Source organism: Lepisosteus oculatus, chromosome 1, assembly GCF_040954835.1.
Source record: "Lepisosteus oculatus isolate fLepOcu1 chromosome 1, fLepOcu1.hap2, whole genome shotgun sequence".
Classification (NCBI taxonomy): domain Eukaryota; kingdom Metazoa; phylum Chordata; class Actinopteri; order Semionotiformes; family Lepisosteidae; genus Lepisosteus; species Lepisosteus oculatus.
In genome coordinates, this window is record NC_090696.1 from 34,365,909 (window position 1) to 34,382,895 (window position 16,987).

At 36.8% G+C, this 16,987-nt stretch overlaps 1 protein-coding gene and 1 non-coding gene across 2 annotated transcripts in view; one reads left to right on the forward strand and one right to left on the reverse strand.

The window, feature by feature from the left end:
- The window catches only part of ccdc142 (coiled-coil domain containing 142), a 38,118-nt gene extending 34,889 nt beyond the window's left edge, over positions 1 to 3,229 (forward strand). The window contains exons 12-13 of the mRNA XM_069189677.1: positions 41 to 252; positions 1,584 to 3,229. Coding sequence (XP_069045778.1) covers positions 41 to 252; positions 1,584 to 1,846 — 475 coding nt within the window. The 3' untranslated portion in view covers positions 1,847 to 3,229. The remainder of the gene's footprint in view (positions 1 to 40; positions 253 to 1,583) is intronic.
- An 11,036-nt stretch (positions 3,230 to 14,265) lies between these two features.
- Positions 14,266 to 14,367, reverse strand: LOC138241696 (U6 spliceosomal RNA). The gene has a single exon (XR_011190957.1). It is a non-coding gene; the product is annotated as a U6 spliceosomal RNA (small nuclear RNA).
- Between the last annotated feature and the right edge of the window lie 2,620 nt (positions 14,368 to 16,987).

A 16,987-nucleotide genomic window follows, 5' to 3' on the forward strand; every position in this document is an offset into this window, starting at 1 on the left:
AATTCCTACATCTCTGGGGTTTTTTTCTTCTATTCTGTAGCGTTCAGGGTGCCCTACAGCTGAAGCAGGACTTTGACACGATCAGGGAGCTGCTCAAGTCGGAGGAGTACAGCTTGTCTGAGGAGGTCCGGCAGCGGCTGCTGTCCCTGGGGGTGTTCCATCAGGTTGACAATGCCATCATCTGTCTCCTGCAGCAGCCGGCCAGCAAGGCCTATGTGCCATCGCGCACCTGGGAGCCCTTCAGGAGATGCTGTGAGTGCGTGCTGTGGAAATCATTATGATCAGACAAGTGGCTTTCTGTAAGGAAATACAGTAAATGCACTGGGTTGATGCATGAAGGGGACTTATTGGAGTCTGATTTTTTTTTTTCCCCAACTGATAAAATGCCTCTACACATAGCTATATAGAGGATAGCTATATAGAGTTCCATGAAAATGTATTCACCTCCTTTCAGATTTTCTGAATTTGTAGCTTATTTTTGACACTGAATGTTATCAGAGTTTCATGTAGGTACTAGTGATATATAAAGGAACTGTGAGTAAGCAAATAACACCAAAGTTACAGCTGTTTGTTGTTTTCTATAAATTTTTAATCAGTGGATTATCTCACACTGAGAGTAATTCAGCAGAAATGTTGGATCTCATGTTGCATGTGGTTGAGGTTGTCTGACAGAAGCCTGAAAGAGAATCCTCTGGTTATAGACCTGACTAATGGAATTATCGTGCAAAAAATTGCACTGCAAGTGGTCCAAGGCCAAAATACCTCTTGTGCCTTTCAGCTGGTAGAAATTTGACCTAACTTAAGGGAAGAGTGAGCAAATAATTTGGACTTCTCCATCTCCCAATATTTAAAAACTGTTGATTTTTAGGACTTTTGTCTGCAAACTGTCATCAAATGTATTGTCTAGAGCAGTTCTTCTTTACAGATGCTTCCTTTTATTTGTGGTTTAAGAATATAAAGAGGTAACAGGAGGAGGCCATTTGGCTCATGTAGTCCATCTGTAATTAGTAGCTAATTGATCCGGCAATCTCATCCAGGCATTTTTCCAAAGAAGTCATTGTACATGGCTGTGTAGCTCTTTCTATATTGCTACATCCTTTTACAGAAACAAGTGCCTCACATAATCAAATTTAAATGCAATTCCACATAGTTTACACTTCTGTCCTCTGGTCCATGCTGGTCTGTTTATTTAAGAAATCCACAGGGTTGACTGTCAGTTCCTTTGACGATTTTGAATATCTGGGTCAGGTCCCTTCGTAGACGTCTGTTAAAGACTTAAAGGGTCGTGTTCCTTCAGCCTGTTAGTATGAGGCGTTCTATCCTGTCCTGGAAGGTTTTGAATAAATCCAGTTGGTCTGTGCAAGGCTCTGAACTGAGATCCCCACTCCTCCCCCTTTAGTTTCTCAGTCACTCCTAGTATTCACTAACATTTTCAGAGTCTTTAAAGGGCAGGTGGAAGATTGGTTGCTTTGGCTTCTAAGTCCCAGAAGTTAACTAGTAGAAAATAAGTCTGCCAGATCTTATGTGCATGAACCCTATGTGGGTACTTCTCTTTACTTCCACAGTGTGCTATGTCTTTGCAGGCTCCAATCCCAGCCGGACACGGGATTTCAATACAGGGAGCTTGAACAGTTTAGAAAGCATGGACGTCCAAGTGGCCAGAAACAATGCCATCGTACAGGCAGAAAGCTCTCTGGCCCCTGAACTGCTTGGAAAAATCAAAAGCAACGCGATCCAGGAATCATATCTGGCAGGAAAGCAGCAGGATTGGCTGGCACTTCGCATACATAACGGCAGCAGATGGAAAATACCTGGCTTACTTTGCATGAACAAATCTAATCATTGACTGTGAATAATGCTTAATAAATGAAAACGGGAGGTCAGTTTCTGAACGCAAGAGAAATCCATTTACAAACCAATCTGCAAACAGGGGACCCGTGGGGTTTTGCTTGCAATCAAACGTTCAATGCCATAAACTTTTTTTTTTAATTACTAGATAGAAGAAAAAAGGAAATATATTTGGAATTCATTGCTCTTTGTTTTACATCAAGTTGAAGCTGAGGCATTACATCTTTCAGTTCACTTCACTGGTAAACTTGTGGAAAAATTGTTACAGAAAGCTATGCTTAAAGACAGATGGAAAATTCAGCATTAAGAGGGTACCCATTTAGTTTTCAAAGTCACCACAAGAGGAAAAAAATAAACAAAGCCTTGTAGCTTTATTTTCATGGTACAGAGCCAACAAATCTTGCGAACTAGAAGTGAATTTGAACATGACAAATGGGTTCAGATAAAGACAAAGCATTTGGAAGACTAAGGTGGGGATCAGTGGCACTATTTTGTATATTTGTTTTCCTAAAAAATTAAGGAACTGTTTTAGAAGGTATTGCAATTTACAGTGGTCCGTTTTGATTTGTTATAGTGTTCCCACAAGCTTCCTCAGGAGTTTTATGCATACCTTTAAAAATACTTAAAATAATATAAGGTTTGTTGATAACTTGAACCTTGACTTGTCAATTGCTGTTTGTGTTTTTAATGTCTTTTTAGGTGAAACTAAGTGAGTCTTTTGTTTTATTTTTTGCAATGGACATAAAATTTATTTAATACCACGGTGCTTCTTTTCAAACCTGTTGTAAAAGTAAATTACAAAATTCATATTTTTCAAGTATCCTCAGACATTTTTTTTTCATTTTTATAAACAATATTTTCCTTTTTAGTTGACATTTTTATATCAATACAACATTTTATCAGCATGCTTAATATGCCCTGAAAATCTAAAATTTATTTATTATGCATTCCAGCTGTAAATGCATTGGGTAAAAATATACTTAAGAACTTTTGCTGTACAATAAGAGATGTGTGTATATATGCATGTGACATTTCTGAGGGTTTTTAAAGTTTTATTCTTTGTACCCTTTTCTGTTTTTGCAAGTCAGGAATATTGAAACTCTGTATAATATTAGATTTTATATCCCTGTAACAATATTGTTTACAAATGTACAAGTCCATATGGCTATGCAATGCCTATCCATCTTATTTTCTATGAGTATCAAATTATGGACATGATCAACAACATATTAATAAAACATGAAAATGAAGTCCATTTTTAGTGCTAACGGTTTTCTGATCGATATCTTGTTTGTCACATAAACGTGGATTTGCTCAGACATGTTCAGGCTTGTGTTATGTTTACTATGCACATTATAACAAAGTTCTTGTATATCTTGAATGTTGTTTGTTGTTTGCATTCCATAGAGGGGAGGAAATCCACTGGCAGTTCTCTCCACAGGGATGTTGGACATCTGCTATTTGCTGCTATTTCTTAACTAGGCGGTGAAGAAGGCAGTTAGTGTCCACTGACCTGTTGAGGTGACAACCTTGGAATACTGGGGTAACTTGTAATGTAGATATTGCTGTCTAATACACAAGATAGATCCCTGTCAAAGTCTGTAGGTAGAAAGCTGACCCAGAGGTCACGAGTACAACAGTGCAAGAGTTATTAGTACTGAACTCTTGTTTTCCTCTACCATTCAGCACTTTTTGGCCTTTTTCTGCCAAAGAGGAGTCGGTTATTGCTCCCATCTGAATCATTATTTTAAGCTGAAATCTTTTCTTTTTCCATTTCTGTTGCTCAAAACACGTATCCAAACCAAAGAATTATCAAGAGTTATTGGTTTGTCCATAATTTAAAATCTTCCTTCTGATTCTGAGATCAGGTACAGTAAGAAATTAGTAACTCGTATACAGTAGGTCTGCACATCCTAGGTATTGTACTGTATGTGTCTCCTAAGACAGGATTCATTGAAGTAGCTATGGTAGGTATCGGCTTGTTAACTCTAAAATTGAGTCCACCACCTACACTGTCAATAAAGGAGCATATCTTATTGCATTTATAGTAAAATATAGCTTGCTTAATAAACTTCTTAATATTTTGGTTACTTTTGTGCTTAGCTACACACTAGACTAGCTATAAGCTAGACTTCAGCGATGTCTACAGGGACCCTGAACATTCCTTGAAACATTAACACGTCTTTCCTACCACAATCAAAAGGAGCAGCCAGCACACAGAAAACGCACCCTTTCGTAAGCGTCATCACTTTGAAAGCATATATGCATGTGCATCTTTGCGCTAATGTAGTAACTTTCCCTTTTTCTTCTACTGCATGACAAAATAGTCTGTCGTTATCACTCGTTATCAATGTCACAAATGCGAAATGACAGACATGCAGACTCATTTCTTCTGAATATCAAGCTGGCCCAGGCACAGTTCTCGATGTCGATTATAACACAGCAGAAATAGACCTCGCACGTGGTTTTGTTCAAGAAAAAAGTATTTTACCCGGAAATTAACTATATTAACTGAATTTACAGCCAGACCTTTTGTGTTTGTGCTGTTACTGTTTTTGCAGCAGCAGGAATACATATTGTATAATACAGCAAAAAGTTAAAATCTTTATTCATAAGACATTTTTACATTTTCATCCTTTTCTCAACATTTTGAACCCAATGCACTTAATATTCTCAACTCTGAAACCAGTATTTAGCCATTGGTGCCTTGAAGGTCTTTTATTTACCTCCAATGGCAAGCGTGGTTCATGAGTAGCATATTTTAAAGTCTGAATGGTTGTCATTCTTGCAAAATTGTGTAAATTAAATGTGTAAATGGTTACAAACTAAGCCTTTACCGAAATGGCTTCTGGACGATCAAGGCCTTAGATAGTAAGTCCATTTACAAGGGCATCGGGATTTTAAAGTTGAGTGGCTACAGTAGGTATTTATCTGGCTGGTTTACTGAATATGTGAAAGCATGGTCTTCTGCATTGTGGAGTCTGTTACAAAGCAGCTGAAAAGGAGGGCAATTGTCAGGAGACAGAGCATGGGGTGCGAATTAGTATCCACCCCCTTTAAAAATTGCCATTTGCAAGTTGTCATGTTACTGTAGCTCCCTTTTGCAAGCACTGACTAAGAAATAGCTTACAAAATTTTTTGAAGGGGTATTTCAACACATACTGTAGTTCGCAGGAAGCTGAATGCAACTGTAGTGGAAGCTGTGGTTCGTAAGGTTCAGGAGAGCTTCATTTCTAATGAAACCCCATCACATTTGGACATGTGTGTGTCATGTCATTCTGAGCACTGGGCTCTTGATAACAAATCTGGAACAATACCAGCTCCCACAGATACATTATATTGATCACTGAGAAATAGAATGAACAGGTGATCTGGCTTGAGAAAACCCCACAGAGTGGCATTTATTTACATTTATCAGATTTAAACAATTTACCTTTTAAATCGCAACTTATCTGCCATACAGTTAGTCATTGCCACGATCAGAACTCCTAGTTGAAAACTGTGGACAATAATCCATAGAAACAGCTGAGTATTTTCAGTTATTTCTAAATTAAGATTTTATTCATTGCACTACAGGATCTTGCTGAATGACTATTAGCTGCTTTCATTTTCCTGCTGGTGAAGCTGATGGGATTAGTGTTCACACAGCAAAGCATACTGCATAACATAAACTATCAAAATATTTTTATCACATTATCACAAGTGTTTATCATAAATGTTTCCAGAAAAAAAAGTGGTTCTTGCAGGTAAAATGTCTGTTTATGTATAATTGCTCAAAAATATTTTCATTGGGGAAAAAAAGTTTTAAAAGGTAGTGCTTTACTCGATTGCATAGCAGATATCTGCAGGTCACATTAGCCTACATTAGCTCAACTCATTTCATGTTTCAGACCTGATTCATCTACACAGCAAAATATAGAAATGAGTACAAAATTATTTACTTTGTCTGCTTCAAAAAGGAAGGAAAAGAAAGAATAGAATTAATAAAAATTAGCTTGGAAAACATTACATCAAGTTATTTCTTCCACCTTCTTATTTTTAAAGTGTCCTAAAATATTTGTTTTTTAAATAAGGATACAGCAAAACATGTGGACAACAAAATGTCCACATGAATCCAATGTCAATGGAGATTCACACTCTTGGTAATTCAAACTTCCAATAGATAATGGGGGTTCACTCTCTGTTTAGCATAATAATAATAAACTTTATTTTATATAGCGCCTTTTAAGGTGGCTTCTCAAAGCACTTTACAGGATGACAATAACAATAAATAAGAAGAGTATAACAATAAATAAGGAGAATACACCAGATAAGACACAATTACAATATATAGAGGAGACCGTGGATGGTGGTACTAAGAAGACCAGAGGGGTGAAGAATGGAACCAGTTAAGTAAAGGCTTTTCTGAAGAAGAGGGTTTTGAGTCTGGATTTGAAGGAATTTAGAGAAGGTGACTTTCTGATATCCTTGGGCAAAGAGTTCCAGAGCTTGGGGGCATAACAGGAGAAGGCCCTGTCACCCATACAATGTAGACGGGCTTGGGGGACAGTAAGAAGGGCAGAATTTGAAGAGTGGAGGTTGTGAGGTGGGGAGTAGGGCGATAATTTCTTCCCATATGTTCATTATCTCTCTTTCCTCTTCACTTTCCACAGAAAAGCTGGCTAGGTTAATGGGTGTCTCTGTGTTGTCCCTGTATGCATGTCCCGCAAAAGACAGGCAGCCCACCCTGTTCCCTGTGCTTCTGGGATAGGCTTCAGGTGTTCGTCACTCTCGTTATTAATACATTTACTGGTACTGGTTACCAGTAACACTTTTCACTTCCTAACTGAAAACTGAAATATCAAAATATTTGTTTTTTAGACAGTAGTTGATTTTGGATCCGTCTGGATAAAAAGCTTTATATAAATGGTTTTATATTGGTTATTACTGCTACTTTTAAAAATGTTCCTCTAAAATGTCACAAAGTATCAGCTTTTTAAACCAGACAACAAATTCCATGTGGAACACAAAGGATATTATTTAACATACTCCCATCATCATTGCAATACAATATAAACTCCATCAATAATATGTATTGGAGCTTTTTCCTGGTTCAAAGCTTTGCTAAATATTAATCTGTCAGTGAAAAGAGCAGTTAAACTGCAGAACATCTGGCTGAAATATTGACAAGAAAGTCCCTGACGCAATGAAATATCTGAAAGTTGTTCAGCTTCATTATTGATTTCTTGACAGGACGTGAATATTTAATTTTTGTTTTATTAATTAGTAGAATCACACACCTGACATTTTTACTTTTCCCATAATGGTTTAGAAGTTCAGTCCATCTTGGATAACATAAAGAAGAAACAGTGGTACTTACAGTGATGTACCCTACAAAATAATAAGAAACATTTAAATCTTTTAAAATCTAATTCTTTTAAATCTCATACTTAATGAATGAGATTTGGCATTTAATGATTAACATTTGAAACACAAAATTGTAAAAATGCTACATGACATGAGAAAATGTTAAGATACAGTACTTGTGACATTACATAACAGAACATGAAGTTACTTATTGAAACTTGATCAGAAGTGTTGTAATACAGGCAATATGGTGGCACAGTGGTGAGCATTGCTGCCTCATGGCTCTGGGGCGCTGGGTTCAAGCATGGACCTGGTGTGAAATCTGTGTGGAGTCTGTATGTTCTTCCTGTGTTGACTCTGTTATTAGCCCACAGTCCAACACATACTGGTAGGTTAATTGACTTCTGGGAAAATTGACCCTGGTATGACCCTGTCCGTTCTCCTCTATTATGGACATTATGTGTTATAATACAATTCATTTTTCATCACTGCATCTTATATATAACACTCCAAAAAATAATAAACTTGTGACGCAGGTATGGGAAAATTGAATTCAGTTAAATTCAAAATCCTTTGTACATTCCCAGGGGGGGAATTAAGAATACTTTAAAATATGTGGGACGTGCAATTCAATCTTTTAAAGGCCGAACCCAATTGTTAAGCAATTTCTGAGACGCTAAGGATCCAGCAACAGCATAATAGAAATGTGCACTGATGATTCAATTTGAGCTCTGAAGTAGGGACATAATGAGCTTGTCTTGTTTATATTCATTACCCAGGTCAGAGGAGTTCAGAATGATCCTTCCTTGGCACTTCCACAAAATTGCCAATTGACGTAATCTGCATGTCTGGAGGAGCACAGGAAATTGACCATCGTGATCACAAGAAGCAGGAATATTGTTGTAAAGGCACATTTTCTTTTTTAATGATACAGCATGTATGTTTTTTCCTGTTTCAAAACACAGCAGTGTGTCAAAACAGCTTCTCATTTTACAGAGGGTTTGTCATCCCTTGTTTCCCAGAGCGTCTCAGTTTAACACCTCACTCTTCTTCTGGGTGGTTATATTGTGCTGCCGCTGATAAGATGGGTGGGTGGCAGTAAGAAAAGCTAAGTGATAATTAGAAATGCCTCCCAAAGAGGCTTAACATACCGTAGGTGACAAGCTCTTTTTGCCTCCTCATCCCATTGCAATCATTATTCATATGAGGGTGTGCTTTTCCTCACCCATTTTCTAACCACTTCATTCAGTTCTGGGTCATAGAGGAGCTAGAGTCTATCCCAGCAAGCAATGGGCACAAGGCAGGATACGCCATGGATGGGACGTTAGTCCATTACCAAGCAGATACAGGCACACTCACACAAGGGCCAGTTTTTCCAGCAGTCAGTTAACCTAGGAGTATAGTATATCTTTGGACTGTGGCAGGAAACCCACACCAACATGGGGAGAACATATGAACTCACAAAATTAGCCCAGGAATTGAACCCAGGGTCCCAGTGCTGTGAGGCAGCAATGCTAACCACTGAGCAATCATGCCTCCCTTCTCTCAGATCTGATTTTCAATGTAGTTTCCCCATTCTTCAAGGATGACAAGCAATTGCATGTTAAAACATGATTGTAACACTAACACATCACATTTTGAAAACATAACGATTTATTGTTTTTTCCATTCAAACATGTCTTGCAATAGAAAAAAAACTTTAAGCCATGTAGTAGAAATACTCAGATGCAAATGAGAAATAAAGAGTCTGTACTTTAAGATAATGTTACCCTGCTTATCTCTCCTTTTTACTGTGAGAGGTATTTTAACCACTTTACAATACATAATATGCAGCATGTATTACACATACATTAGAAGTTTGGTGTTACAAGTTAGACCTGTGATTCAAAAACATTCTTTTTCCTCCCACAAAATTATATATCTTAAAAAGATCTCAATCTCAGTTTGTGTCAAACCCACACATCACTAGGAAGCCCCAAGCTGTGAACCTCAGGAGAATAGATTTCTGAGTGGGTTCTGGCACTGTTTATGTAAACACTACTAATATTTTTCATATATAAAGAACCTCAAAATTGTAAGGTGTATTTTTAAATGAATTTTCAGTTTCATAAGTACCCTGGCTGTAAAAAATATATACAGTATAGTCTATACATATATCCACATAGAAATTATGAGCATTGAATACACAGTCAAGCAAAACAAAAAATAATACATTTACAATGATTTAAGAATCATAAAGTAAAAGAGCCAGAGAGTGTGTGGGCATCTTTAATGGCCTCTTGTGCCTTGAATTTACAGAGTATTTTGTTGTTTGCATATTGTTGTGGGGAGTTTTATTGTTATTGTTAGCCCATTAAAAGTAATTACTCCTATTGTTTTATTTCACAAGCCTTCCCTAAGGCAGCCAAATTGAAAGAGTTTGTACAATACACAGTCTTAGTCTGGCAATATTGTTTTAACAGAGTTGCAGGAAAATCTTGCAGCACTTTTCCAGATCTGTTTTGTGGGAATGTGTGATGAGAGAGCCCAGTAAAGATGAGCTGATACCCGAATGGACTGCAATAAGGTGATTAGTATTGCTCAAGGCTGAGGCCAGTACTGCTAGCAGTGGGTGGCATTGCCTTACAGAAAGGAGCTGTTGTGAAAACAGTTAAAGACCTGTATTACAATGCAGCCAAACACTTAATGGGAACAAAAGAAAATGCAAAGAATCTGGACTTTCCAGAATTGAAAATAAAAGCATTCTGTACTGGCAATATGCCAATGGAATGTTTAAAAAACTTTTATATCTAACATGTACAGTGTATTATTTCATTGCTTCATGAAAACTATGAATCGTTTCTGTAAGAGAAAACCTGAATAAAATATGTTGTTTAGATATCACCATGAAAATAATTTACATTTCACACCCTAAATAACAAGGTTTGACACAGGAGCTTTTTTTGTGTGAAGTGTTGTGTTTGGAACAAGATTGTTCCGCTACAACATTTTTAGGAGAAACTTGAGGAAATAGTTTTCCTAGAAGATCTTTTCCTGTTATTCAGTGTTTTGTCATTCATCTTTGTGAAATCTTTTCAGAAAAAAATGCTTCATGCTGAGAGGTGTCATGTACAATGAAAGTTAAAACCTATTGAGGAAAAATTGAAGATTAAATCCAAAATATATATAATTTGGAAAATTTTAAAGATATTTCTTGTTGCCAGTAGTCTAATCAATGGCTCTTTTTCAGACACTTTGGCCTAGTGGTGCACTTTATCCCCAAAACGTTGAACCAATGTGAGAGAGACAAGGGTCCATAGGGGTCAAGGCTTCAGGGTGGCCTGGTAGTGTTGTCTAGCAACCAAAGGGCAAACTAATGGCAAATGTGTCAGGCCTTTAAAAAGAGTGTCTACGAAAACATAACATATTATTTTTCCTTTCTACATTGATGTCTCTTGGATTAATTGGTATTGATGAAGAAAGTGCTTAGGCCCACAGGGCGGTAACACGTAGGCCACAGAGCCATACTGAAGGAGTACACCTCTGGGAGACAGTCCTCCAGAGGCAAACAGTGGGCTAGGATACTGACGTGTGGTTTCTTATCACATAGCCATGGCTGTCCAATAAGCAAAGCTGGAATACAGACAAAACAATCAGATGTTTTCAGTAACAGCGTCATTGGTTTTGGATGATTAATGACAGTGCAGTAAAAGATCAAGGATCAGGCAGAGTCTCAGACATTTTTGGAGCTTTAAATGCATTTGAACTCCTGCAACACTTGATTTGTGAAAAAAGGAAATAAGTAAGCCATTCTCTTTAATGTATGTGATTAATGTAGAGTTTGTATGATTTTCTTTAAATGTCTTAGGAGGAACATTCACACAGTCTTGACGGGTTTTTTTTATTGAATCCTTCATTTAAATAGATTTAAGTTTTTTGAGAACTTAGTTCTTATTAATTAATAAGTTCTTATTTGGTATTTGCTACTATTTACAATACTATTTACTGTAACAATCTGGAGCGAACCCATTTATACAGTGAAATATTTACTGAAACAACCTCAATAAAATGCCTAGTTCAAGGGTGCCATACCAGCATCCTTTATGACATTTTGACTCACAACCCTCTGGTCCAGAGTCCTAACAATTACTTCCTGCTGCTGTCAGTTGTGGAAAGTTGTGTGATGAGATGTGTGCCACGAGTAATAGGATTCTTTTTGTAATTTCTTCAAAGAAAGTAAAAGTAATGCTCCCTTGTGAAGAAACCAAGAAGGATTTTAAGCAAATGTTTTCAAATTTATTTACTATAAGATGACAAAATATTGGCATTGTAAAAGGGTTTTGGAAAAATGTTTTGCATTGGAATTAATGTCTCGAAGGTCCCCAAGATAGTATGGTGTCAAAGATGCTTGGATCCTCTCAATTAAAATGACAAACAAAAGCAGAGTAAATACCTATGGAAACAAGAACTTTAATACAAATAATACAAATTTAATACGATTTTAATCATACAAATACAGACAAGTAGGTTATGTTTAATAAACTAAATAAAGTTAAAAACAAGCTGTTAAAATATGTCGTGATGGTAGGAGGCTTGGCTATACTTGTTCTCATTCTTGCTCTCTACCTGATTTTAACGACATGGCATGACCTACTTACTCTATAGATTTTTTTGTTGCATTTGTATTGAATATGGTTTATATCGATCTGCTTAAAACAAAGGCAATAGTAGCTCAGTAAAACTGAAAGCCATTCTGCAGACTAGAAATACCCTAATGTCAAAGTTTACACCTGTGCAAAGATACGATCTTTAATATACATTCTGGAATACAATGTAATGTACATTTCCAGACATTATTTTTTCAAGAAACCATTATCCTGAGAAACTCTTACTGATTACACCCCTTGATACAACCATGATACAATGCCATGTACTGTATAACTAAGGCAATAAAAGTGGTTGTTCTCATGTGAATGATTTTAGAGTGCTCTCTTCTAGCCAAGAGGATAGGCTTGTGTGAATCATCAGTAATGCAACACCCAGGAGAGTAAATGACCTTCAACCGTTTTGTTTATTTTATAAGTGAGCTGTTAAAGCCAGCAAGAGATTGACTTTTCAAGATGAATATAGGAAAACTGAAAGAAAAATGCTGGTCAAATTTAAACCGTCAATACCCTAGTGCATGAGGTATTATGGTAGATATTAATCTTCCCGTGGAAACTATGTAAATAAAATTCAAAATGCAATTCAAAAATGTTAAAAAACACATTCTTTTAAAAAACCTTTTGTGTTTTTTTACGCATATCTATAACTTGGTAAAACTCTTCATTTAAACCTTAGGGTAAGGCACTGATACAGTACAGAATACTCTTGTCCCATGTGGCCAATACAGAAGATATGATAGTAAGGACATGTTGAAGAGGAGGAGGAGCAACAACATATTTAATTTATTTGTCAAGGTAGTTTTTGCCCAAATATTGTGCTTTCTGCTTTCCTCTTTGTTCCTCTTTCACTCCAAATACCCCAATAGCACAGTAACCCAGCAGTCTACACATTGTCCACTTAGTGGTGAAATAAAATATCTGATATCTCTTCACAAGTGGAACAGAATGCTACACTGACCACACCCAGTTGTGTTATCCCTTCACAATTCTCCTGAGTAGGTGTGAGTAGCTTTGTTTAAATAGTAATTGTAGTGACATTTTCAAAAGCCATGAGTAAGTGTATTGGAACTATTTCTAATTGGCATATTTGAAATCACATGTGCCAGAGCTTGCAGTTGCTCTTTGCTATAAATGAATGCATGTGTCTTTCTTGCTTCCAAGAACATTGGAAAGTGATAAAGAGGGTGGCTTCTTTTACATAACAGTCACTTTAATTTAGTCACAATGTCAGCTATAAAGAGAACGTTCTGTTGCTAATTGTGTGTAGGATGTGCATTGTTTAAGTCGAACAATAATTATGCACCACATAACAGGCTACTTTAACTTACTGTAGGAATGTGGTGGGCTATTTATGATGCCTAAATATTTTGTATTCATTTTGATTTTTCTAAAAATTATTAAAGCCTGTTCTGGTGAGACCTTCATGTAAATCAGCATGTCATTTTTCACAGTTCATTAAATATTCTAATATTACATTATATATGTATAATTGGCAAAAATAATTAGCTGTTATTGTAAACTAAATGACAATTAGAACAAAGAAATTGCAACGAAAGAGAAATAACAAACAGCTTTTAAAAACACAACATACCAGCCAAGAGTATTGTATATAAGTGAGAAAAATTAGGAAGATGATACTGTATATAAAATATTCCACCACAATCAGTAATCAGATAAACCACTAATGTTGGATAGGAATTTTAGGACAGCCTTGATATACTGTCATCTTTTTTTCATATGGATTGTAAATTCCAATATATCATGTATTAATCTAAATCGGCTAGCTAGACTTTTAAGTTCTTTCAATAGTGGATCATGTTATTTTTAGATTTTTGACAGTGGCCACTCATTTCTAATTCCTCATAAATACCCGTTTGTGCGTACAAAAGATCAGGGTTTGCATTTGTATTGATTTTATCATTTTTAAGAACTTTTATTTTGTTTTCACAAATAAATACAGAGAATCACAAAATAGAAAACTTTATATACCTAAAACAATATATATGAACACATCTCGGCAAGGTTAGACACAGCACCAGTCACATAAACAATACTCCCTCTTGTTCAGGTGGCTTTTTCCGAGCCATTTTCAATCACTTCCAAAACAGGACAAATCCCATTGTTTTCCTTTATAATCGATGTCACAGATTCCTGAGATTCAGTCTTATGCCCACTATGTTCACACAGATTTTCTGCTTCCTTCTTCCCTTCTCTCTACAGATCTCTGAAGTAGTAGATCTCTCTAATAATGGACAGGGCCAGGCTTCCTCCTCCCCTGACTGGAACCTCGATGCCTTTGAACACCCCCATGTTCCTCACTCTCCACAGGGCATCCTTTCCACTGTCCACCACGGCCCAGTTCCTGTCAAACACCTCAGACCGCAGTTTGACAGAAGAGATTATGTATATAATGAAGGCAGAGATCAGGAAAAATATGGAATGCTTCACGAATTTGCGTGTCATCCATGCGCAGGGGACATGCTAATCTTCTCTGTCATTCCAATGTGCTGTCAAAGCAAATTGTATTGTATTGTATTGATTTACTTAAGGGTAGGGTGACATGGTGACACAGTGGTTAACATTGCTGTGTTGAAGCACTGGGGCCCTGAGTCCAACTCAAGACCTGGGGGTGCTATCTTCTTGGAGTTTGTGGTTCTCCCTGTGTTTGCGTAGGTTTCCTCCAGGTGCTCCAGTTTTTTCCCACAGTCCGTAGACATACTGTACTGGTAGGTTAAATGGTTTCTGGGAAAATTGGCCCTGTTGTGTGTGCCCTGCAGTTGACAGACATCCTGTCCAGTGCGTATCCCACCTTGCTCCTGCTGGTTTAGATAATAGATCTATAGATAGAATGAAATAACTGCCATTCTATGCTAATTAAAAAGATTTCCTAATGTGAGAAACTAAAGAAAACAATGACTCTTCAACCCTCCTGAATTGATAACAGCTGCATAATTACGTTAGAAGCAGCTCCCATTTATGCTATAATAAAGTGACTGAGGTTTTGACTCAAGTGTGCTGCTAGGGTGAGAAAGGGAGTTGTGTAATGATGCTTGGTTATAAAAAACTTCCAGGTTTTTGTATCTATATTTTTAATAGAAAAATTGGTACTAGAGAATTAGGTTAGCTGAACACTTGGTGGGTTTGTCAGGCTTGCCTGACTAAAACACTGCCCAGGTATAATCAGTTCACATTCCACATAATACCTTCAGGCTGTTTCAATATTTTTACTGGTCTGCAAACTGGTGAATTTCATTTCTCAAGACCCTGTGTAAGGCAGTTTAGCAAGAACCTCCATGCTGAGCTGTACTGTTCTGTCATGTTAGAGAAGCGCTATTTGATATGGTTACTGATAGCAGACTTATAATGACAGAACAATCTGCTTTTATCTAGGTCATACACAGGATGAGTTGGTTTGGACAGTGGTTTGTGATGAATGGTGCACTACTGCCTGCTCAAGAGAATATATGCTTTTGAAGGGTAACCTGACTTCAAGATGATGCCCATCTTGAGCAATGTCAATCTATAAATTAAAAAAAGATTTAAATTGGGAAGGAATTCAGATTAATCATAAAGTATAAACGTAAACTAATGCTGAAAAATGTAACTGCTGAAAATGACATTTCATTACCCAGTAGAATGTTCAAGAATCTTGAGTCTGAAGAAAGATGGGGGATTTCAGCTTTATTGCAAGGGGGTTTTGCAAAAGCCTTGCAGCTCTTAATTAAAGATGAAATGTAACCAATTTCACAATGAGATGTAATCATAAGGTTTAGTTCTGCTTATGTACTGGTGCTTTTTATTAAATTGCACACACTTAGTTGTTTGAAAATGTCAGTTAGTTTAATGTAACATGCAGGTAGATGCCCTGCTCTCTTCCAGCATATTTTCTTAATTTCAATGAAAGAAACAGATCTGTTTCTCATTCGGAAATGCGAGGTTTAGTCTGAAGCTCATGCCTGATGTGTGACTCAAGTCTGTTGCATGCGTTTCCTCTGGGAGGAATGAAAGGCGCAATTACTAATTTGTGGAACTGCTTATTCAAACCCATGATTAGAAATGTTCTTGCATATTTTTCTGGAATGTCACATCTCTTATTGATTCAGATTAAACTATTTTTTGTTCAAACAAGAACCCCCCCAAAAATAGAATGATTTATAGATTGGACAATGTGTCAACTTTAAAAAAATCTAAAAATGTTAGTATCTCACAGAGCCAAGTAAATATTTGTTAAAATAAATTCAGAAAACATAACGTTTATTCACACTGAGTTAGTATTGTGTAAATCATGCTCTGCCATGGATTTATATTGGGGATAAGGACAGAGCTATGAGTACATGGAAATGTATAATTTCATTAGCTCGACCATGACTGTATGGTAACTGGCAAGTGTTTTGTTTCTTCTTTTTTTATTTTCTATCTGTCCTTCCAATTCAGGCCGGTAATCCCCCTCCACATACCTTATGCGTCACACCTGACTGTGTGGAAATGGACAAGTGTCTGAGCAGCAGTGTGATTCAGGCCTTGTGAAGCCTGCCAGCAGTCATCATGAGCAAGGCACGGAGATTTTAAAGATGACTGTGAGAAGAGAGGGAGGAGGAGGAAATAGGGGAGGACAGATTTTCTTGTTTAGCCTATGCAAATCTTTCTTTATTGTGTTTTTTTCCCTCTGGGACAAGTTACTTTTGTTTGAAGAACTTCAATTGAGTAGCATTTGACCGTTATATGCCCATTATTCCTCCCGTTTTAACCAGGATTTGTTAGATGCAAAACATAGTAGAGCCACTGCTATATTTCACAGCGGGCATGAGTGTGTTCACAACATGAGCTTCACCTCTTTTATGTTAAACAAAGTCCAAAGAGTTCAGTTTTTGATGCATGTGATGGCAAGACATGTGTGACACACCCTGAAGCAGGATGTCAAACAAGATCATGTTACGCATGTTTAAATAAAAACGGATGCTGTACTTTTGTCTATTTTCAGTGCGAGGAAAATACACAAAAAACAAATATAACACAAATCAGAACCTTAGCTCTTCTTTAACCCTCTAATTTATTCTATATACTTCAGTGGCACTACAATTTGCTGTCTTGAATATCTGATCATGTCAAAAACTTTAATCAAATAAGAACTACATCAGTGACTTACATAA